Here is a 7,813-nt window from a genome sequence, read left to right on the forward strand (position 1 = left end):
ATAGATTTTTTTTTTGTTTGTTCCTTGTTTTATTGTGCCACAGTGAGAGATTAAAAAGTGCTCATCAGCAGAAAATTACAAACTGCTGTAATATCAGTTTATAAATCACTTGATCTGGAGGTTTTTTTTTTTTTAAAAAGTGTTTAGTTTGCCAGCATGCAGAGTAAGGGAAATATTCCTAGGCTTTTAAAGGCAGCCCATCTTGTAGGAAATGTAGTGGCTTATCTCAGTAGTTCACACTCTTATTTTCCCCATACATTAGATTGTCACCAAAATACTCCTACCAACATGGGCAATAGCAGAGGTGGATGAGCTGGTTACCCTTCCAGGAGCTCAACAGTGTTCGTGTGCGGGGGGAGGGTTTCTCACTTAGACTTGCAACTGGAAAACCTGCCGACACAAAAACTTGTTAGTCGAGGGTGCTGTCCTGGTGGTAGATGGAAAGTGTGTGTGTGTGTGTGTGTGTGTGTATGGGGGGGGTGTATATAGAGTGGGTCTCTTATATACACACACGGAGAATCTTATTTACAGAAATGGCATCTGTCCCTTTTCAAAGCCCAGAAATGTTAGGAGAACCTTTGACAGAGACCGGGGAGTGCGTGTGTTTAAACTTGAACGTGCTCCGTCTCCTTCTGTACTGCTAGTCCCATCCCTCCCCCGTGTTTGCTCCACTCAGGCCACTACCGCTAGGTACTTGCGTCGGATGAAGTGGGCATTCACCCACGAAAGCTTATGCGCCAATACTTCTGTTAGTCTTAAAGGTGCCACAGGACCCTCTGTTGCTTTTTACCGCTAGGGGTGTTACACACCTGGGATTGCAGGGTGGGTGCCTGGGGGGAGGGGGGATACCTGGACAGTCAAGCAGGAAGCTCTCTACCTAGAGCAGTGAATGCAATCGCAGGCCGGTTCATTTCACCAACTTGTTTGTTCCCCTTACTTTAGGAAAGGGGATGGGGGTGGCAGCATTTCTAGATCACTTGGGTGTGTGGGGGGGTGAGTGTCTCAGAGCCAAGACACTGGTGCTAATGGTGAAAAAGCACTAATGTTTCTGGCTTTTCACGTCTACATCTACCCTTCCCCCCCCACCCCAACTACTCCTGATTGAACTGAGCCTTGCTCTATGGCCGTGCATTGTCAAGTGCTGGATTATACATTGAAAAACAACTTAAATAAGGGGGGGGGGGAATCTGACGGGGGTTGGGGTTTGTTTCTAGGATTGGGGGAGCTGGGTTGGGGGACCCTCTGTGAGCAGGTTAGCGTTGGGGGGAGCAGTCGGGATTTCCTCTTATTCCTCTTTTAAAGTAATCACTTGCTGTTTTTTTTTAAAAAAAGTTTCTTCTAGCGTCCTGGTTGCGTGTGTCTCTGATCAGTCCAGGCCTCGGCCCGGCCCCGCCCCTCATTCGGAGTTGTAGAAGTTGTGTTGGCTGTGGTTGTACTCGTCCTCGCCGACCATGGCATAGTTGGGCTGGAGGCAGTACTTGGGGTCGTAGACCTGGCGTGGCAGCCCGTACACGGTCATGCCCTGCTGCGAGGCGCCCTTGTTGCTGCCCATCTGCAGGGAGACGTTGAGGCTGTCGCAGTGCTCCATGCCCAGCGTGGGCTCGAAGATCTGCCGCTTGGTCCCTGGGGCCGTCATGCCCGCCTGCGGGGAGAGGCGGGGGGTTAGCTGGACAGGAAGGGAGACGCTGCGCAGACGTGAAGGCTCAAGAATGCCAGGAAGTGGGACGTGGAGGCTTTCCTCTCTAGACGCTAGTTCCCCCCCCGGGAATGGCAGCAGGCTGGGCTCGGGGGGGAGCCCCACGGAGCTAACGCCCCTTTCCCGCTCCCACGCCTGCTCCTTGGCTTGCGTCTCTTACCTGGCTGGCTCCCTTGTTGGTGCCCATTTGTAGACTGATGGTGGCCTGATCCAGGGGCTGGTCTGTGCCCAGTTTGGGGTCATAGAGGTGCCGGCGGGTGCCGTACGCCGTCATGCCCTGCTGGCTGGCAAACTTGTTGGTGCCCATCTGGAAGGAGAAGCAGAGTAAAACCGAGGGCGTGGATTACCGATCTCTGCTCTTGGCATGAGGCTTTGCCCCAGGGGTTGGCACCATGTCGCCCAGGGGGAGTGGGAGTCCCCAGCCACCCCCGGGAGGTGGAAGAAGGAATTGCCGGCTCCCACGCTTGGCTGCGGTTTGGGAGCGGCCGTTGCCCCAGGTGTCTCCTGCCCAGCCTCGAGCTCACCAGGTTGCTGCTTTCAGCGCCGACGGTCCTGGGGAAATCTCTGGTGTTGCAGAAACCGGGGCTGTCGCACGCTAGAGAAGCCCCAGCTAAGGTGGCAGAAAAGGGCCCGATGGCTCAAGTGGGCACCTCCTGATATGGGCTGGGGTGGCCACTGGCTGGGCTCTGCAGCCGCTCGAGGGGGCAGAGTAACTCCAGAGGCTGAGCCGTAGAGAAATCTCAGCAGCATCAGCTGGGCTTCCTCGCGGCTGTGGAAAGCTCCGAGCTGGCCACCCCGGGATGGTGCTGGGACCAGATCTCTGAGCTCCCGGGGCTGCCAAGGGGCCGCGTGGCAGGGGGAGTCACAGACCTGCAGCCCGATAATGTTCCGTCCTTCTTTCAGCTTCTCCGGCTGGAATCGGCGCTGATGCTTCTCGGCGTATTTGACACCCATGTTCACTTTGTTGCCTTTTGTCTTGGCCTGCGGGGGGGAGGCGGGAACAAACAGGGCTCATGTGGGGATGGCTGGAGGGGTAAATCTCCCTGCCCCCCATGCCCCCCGCTGCAGAAACCCACGGCCCAGCCTGGAGTGGGGAGACCAGCCCCCGTCTCCCCCCACGCATGGCCCTGTCTCTCGCTCCCGTGTTCCCAGGCACTGATTAGATTCAAAGCCAAGGCTGGTGCTGTGAGCCATGGTGGGTGGGTAAGAGGAGGAGCTCTTCCCCATGGGGGAAATGACTTCAAGCATTAATCTGTGCATTCGGGGGGGCACGGGGCTGCGTCAGTCCCACCCATCCCTCCAGCCCAGCTCGTCCTGGCCGGCTCTGGCCCCTCATGCTGAGTGCGCTCAGCAAACCAGGGGCCGATTCCTGAGGGGGTCTGGCGTGGAGTGTGGGGAGTGGCCGAGGCTGGTTCTGATCAGCAGCCATGTCTGCAGTGCCCCCGAAGCAGGGGGCTGGAAGGATGCCCGTGCCCGGTGTCTCTGCCAAGGGACGAGACCTTTGGGGTGAGGCGGCGTCGGGTGCCTTGGACATGCCAGGAACCTCCCGCCGGGCGGGGCCGGGCTGGGGGCCTGGATGAGCCGCGCTGCCGCTGCCGGACTCACCTGGCTCGCCAGGGCGATCAGGGTGGACTGCACCTGGGTGTAGTTCGTGTTCTCAAAGAGGTCGTTGGCTTCGAAAATGTCGTGCGGCTTCACGCCGTACTTGGTGATGGCCTTGATGAAGTTACTGATGTTCTCGAGCTGCGGCAGGACGGCAGGTGGTTACAGAGCGGCCAGCGTGTCCCGGCTGCTCCACCGCGCCCGAGCCCAGCACCGGACGACCCCCCCATTCCTACAGTGTTACAGGAGCGTCCCAGCTGAGCCTCTGGTGACCCCTCCCAGCTCCACAGCAGCTCTCCAGGCAGGACCCCAAGTCTTGTCTTCCCAGAGTACAGAGAGGGGCCCCTGCTTCCTTGTCATCTGACGTGACGCTCTATGCTTTCTCCTCCAATCACGGGGCCTTTTGCTTATCGCGTCCCTGTGCTGGCGAGGGCTGAGAGCTGGGTCTTGCCCTGCCCACCTATTGCTCCAGCCAAGGAAGGCTGCAGTGCCATTTTCTCCCTTCCCCCGCCCACAAAGATCTCCCTGTCGGGCAACCCCCCACCCTTTCCTGGGGCGTCTCCCAGCACCCTTAGGGAGCCTGGGCCCCCAACACAGAGCTGGGGAAGAGTCTCCCGACGGCTGGACTAGCTTCAAGGATCCTGTCTAGTGTGACCCACGGCCGGGGCAGCGAGAGCCCCGAGGGAGCCTTCACCTGGTGCCAGTTCTGAGTGGACTCGTTCACCTTCTTCACGGAGCCAGGCTGCAGTTTGTTGATGAGTCTGAAAGGAGAAGGCCCGAGCACGGGTTTTGTTCAGCAGGGCCATGGCGTCACCCGTCGCTGGGAGGCAGCTGGCTCTGGGGTGGGGCGCAGGAGCTGGTAACCAGGGCCCGCATGCCAATCTACGAGCAGCAGGGAGGACGCCCACATCCCGCTGAAACTAGAGGTGGGAGGGTGGGCCGTAGAATGGCCCCGGGTTGAATGTGGCTGCAGGGGTTGGGCTAACGCCCCACGTCCGGCAGGAAATACTATGGGATCCGCAGGGACGGCACATTCGTGCTTCAAACCCTCCAGTAGCACAGCGCCCCCTAGTGCTGCAGCCAGCGCTGACTCCAACGGGGGAGCCCCTCCTGCAGCAGATGGGTTCCCTGGGCGCTGTCTCCTCCTGCGGGGGACACGGGGCTGGGAGGGGAGATGTTGGGGTATGACTGGAACTGGGCCACGCTCCCACCCCAAGTCTTGCAGAATGACGCCAGAGCCCAACCCCCCATTGCTGGGGAACTGCCCACCCCCAGCAGGGCAGGACCCCCCCCCCCTCCTCCTAAGGCTCCTCACTTGCACAGGATGACGCCATCCTTCAGCCCCTCCATGAAGTTGTCTGCAAGGCGCTCCCCCGTCATGTCCTCGATCCACAGCCGCAACTCCTGCTCCCGCTGGGGGTCATACTTCTGGGCCAGCTGTAACGGAGCCAGAGGGCATTGGGCATGGCGGAGCTGCTGGGGGACGGGCGTGCGGCGGAACCGGGTGAGCAACCCCCCGGCTAACACCAGTGCCGCCCTTGCCTTGCCCGTTGGCATCATGCCCCACCCTGGCATTCTGCTGGGCCCGTCAGCAAGCGTCCCCCATTGCTGATCTCAGCCCTCTGCACAGTGCGGGCCGATATCCCCCTCGCCTGCCCTGAGAACAGCCAGAGTCTGGTTTGGGTACAAATACTCCTACGTATCAGGGTAGATTTCAAGGCCCTTGTGGGTAGTGCAGGCCGGAGAACTTCCCCTGTGATCCCTGCCTCCCGTGGGGGTGAGCTTGAGTCTCTCTGAGAAACACCCAGCTCCAAGTGCTGGAGAATCCAGCCCTGTCCCTCCAGGTAGCTGCACTGATGGTTAATCACCACCTTCGGGCAAAATCTGCCCCTTCAGCTTCCAGCCGTTGGATCGGGTTCTGCCCTGGTCTGCCAGTACCAAGAACCCTCTCTTCCCTGTGTGGGGACGGCTAGGGAATTCTGAACCTGCGTAGCCAGCCCCCATCACCGGGGCATCTGGGCGCCTCGCAGTCTTTAATATATTTATCCTCCCGGGAGGCAGGGCAGTGCTGTTATTCCTGTTGTGCATCTGGGGAAACTGAGGCACAGAGCGGCTACGTGACTTGCCGATGGTCTCACGGGGCGTCTAGCAGAACCGGCTGCAGGTTAGTGCTGTAACCACTGGACTATCCTGTCTCTGTGCCCTTGGGCTGTCGCAAACCTCTTCCGGTCTTTGTTTAAACCCACTGTTGCTGCTGGGAGAGGGGGGCTCGTTTGCTAGAATGGGACCATCTCAGATCTGCACACTGCTTAGTAGGGATCAGTTTGTGGACCATTCACCATTGTGTGGTCCCCCACCTCCCATCCCATTGGCTCCTGACTGATATCTCCATGGCAACCCCAGCAACTGGTTCCCGAGAAAGAAACGCTAGCACGTTGGTGAATTAGATGGGTGATGACAATGATCAGGGGCCTGGAAAAAAAAAATTTCCCGCTGAAGGGAGACTGCAAAGATTGGAATTGTTTCCCTTAGCGAGGCGGCGAATAAGAGACGACACGATAGAAATATACAAGATGATGACTGGGCTAGAGAAGGGGGAGCGGGAGTTTCTGATCTCTCCGTCTCACAGCATGAGAACAGGGGGAAAGGCATATGAAGGTAGCCAATTAGAAACAAATGAAATACTTTTTCACTCCACGTGTAACATTAGACTGTGGAACTCCATGCCACAGGAGGGAACGAACGTAGCAAGATTCAAAGAGGGACTGGACGTTTCTGGGGATAACTAAACTAACCACAGTTAGAATAGCTAATAGCTTTGGACAGGATAGAAAACCTCAGGCTTCTGCCAATCTCTAACTCTTGGGGGCAGATTACCCCAGACAGTAACTCCTCACTTAACGCTGTAGTTCTGTGCCTGAAAAATATGACTTTAAGTGAAACGACATTAAGCGAATCCAATTTCCCCATAAGAATGAATGTAAATGGGGGGGGGGGGGGTTAGGTTCCAGGGAAATGGTTTTTTGCCATACAGTACAGTTCTATAGTTGGGAGGTGCCCCCGCCTTACCCCACACAGCCCACTGGCACTGCAGACAATGAGGCAGGCAAGGAGGCTGGAGGTGCTGTAGGCTAGGAGAAGCATATTGCGCAGTGGTAGCTTCCCAGGCGGGGGGCTCAACCCTCGGCCCACCCACACCACCCTTTCCCCCAAGCCCCCACCCTTAACCTGCCTCTTCTCCCCCCCCCTTTTATTCCGCACGCCGTGTCCTCGCTCCTCCCCCTCCCCTGCGGCAATCAGCTGGCTTGCAGCGTTCAGGGGGCAGGAGCGAGGACACGGCACGCAGGCTCCCCCCTCCCTCCCCTGCCTCCTGAACGCCGCAAGCCAGCTGATTGCTGTGGGGGGAGGAGGGGGAAGGCGCTGATCCGTGGGGTCTGCCGGCGGGCGGGAGGCGCTGGGGGCGTAGGGGAGCTGATAAGGGGACTGCCAGCTATGACGTTATAGCGAAGCATTGCACAACTTTAAATGGAGCATGTTCTGTAATTGAGCAGGGATGTAAGATCGAAACAACGTTAAGCGAGAGGACGTTAAGTGGGGAGTTGCTGTATCTGTCTCCTGTGCAAGTCTTGCATCTTCCTTGGTGCTGGCCACGGAGACAGGCTCCTCGGCTACATGGACCCTGGTCTGGTCCAGTCTGGTGATCCATGTTGTTCCTGGGACAGTTTGTGATTTTTAGCTGCTTTTAGCAGCATCTGGAAATGAGCAGTCGGCCCCGGCTAACTGGCCAATTTGCTATTGAGCAGCCCCCAGTTTGGGAGCCCGTCTCCTGGAATATGCACCCCCAAAAGAGGGGAAGCACCAACAGAACGAATTAATTTCCCCATGGATGGCTGCTCTCCTGCAGTGGGGCTACCTAGCTGTGTCCCCCGCCCAAACAGGGGAGGCAGGTCTGCCCCGAGGCAGGTTGGTTTTGTGGTTACCGAACCGGCCACAGCCTCCCTGTGCGACCTGGGGCAAGTCACTGCGTCCCTCTGGGCTCAATTCCCCAGCTGTGAAATGCGGAGGACGATCTTCATCTCTTTGGGGCAGGGACTCTCGCTCTCTGGGTCTGTGCCGCACCTGGCGCCCTGATCTCAGCTGGGACCTCTACTAGCCCCAGCTGGGCTCTGTTCTACATCTGCCCTGCGCATCGCAGCGTCCGGAGGGGGCAGAAAGCGCCCCAGGCTGAGTGGCCGGGGTCTAGGTAACCTCCGGACCCTTCTCTCTTGTAAAACGGAGCCGATCTGCCGCGGCTGCTGCGCTGGCCCCGGCCCTGCGAGGGAAAAAAGATCTCCAGAGCCAAACCTCTTTATCTGGAAATGTGCTTCTGCACCAGGTCCCTGTGCTCCTTCTAAGGGCCGTCTGAACCCCCAAAGCAGCCATCAGTGCCCCACTATGGCCTCAGAAATTGTTCTCCTGGGAATCCCATGCTTGAACGACAAGAGGCATCTCTGACATGTTTATGATCCGTCTCTG

The 7,813-nt window shown here is 58.0% G+C and overlaps 1 protein-coding gene across 1 annotated transcript; it reads right to left on the reverse strand.

The window, feature by feature from the left end:
• Positions 1 to 1,396: 1,396 nt before the first annotated feature.
• On the reverse strand, positions 1,397 to 4,732 carry CNN1 (calponin 1). Its single transcript, XM_065419438.1, has 6 exons — positions 4,614 to 4,732; positions 3,993 to 4,059; positions 3,302 to 3,439; positions 2,567 to 2,677; positions 1,857 to 2,003; positions 1,397 to 1,642 (listed from the first exon to the last, which is right to left on the reverse strand). Exons 1-6 carry the CDS (start codon positions 4,676 to 4,678, stop codon positions 1,397 to 1,399), a joined length of 774 nt encoding a protein of 257 aa, XP_065275510.1. The 5' UTR covers positions 4,679 to 4,732.
• Positions 4,733 to 7,813: the final 3,081 nt, after the last annotated feature.

This window comes from Emys orbicularis, chromosome 19 (genome assembly GCF_028017835.1).
Source record: "Emys orbicularis isolate rEmyOrb1 chromosome 19, rEmyOrb1.hap1, whole genome shotgun sequence".
Taxonomy (NCBI): Eukaryota; Metazoa; Chordata; order Testudines; family Emydidae; genus Emys; species Emys orbicularis.

Excerpts from the sequence above, each read along its gene's own strand:
- CNN1 (XM_065419438.1), bottom strand. The coding sequence starts at position 4,678 with ATGACGGGGGAGCGCCTTGCAGACAACTTCATGGAGGGGCTGAAGGAT. Across the intron at positions 2,678-3,301 it reads TGATCGCCCTGGCGAGCCAG|GCCAAGACAAAAGGCAACAA; the intron begins GTGAGTCCGGCA and ends TCCCCCCCGCAG. Across the intron at positions 2,004-2,566 it reads GGAACATTATCGGGCTGCAG|ATGGGCACCAACAAGTTTGC; the intron begins GTCTGTGACTCC and ends TTCTCCTTCCAG.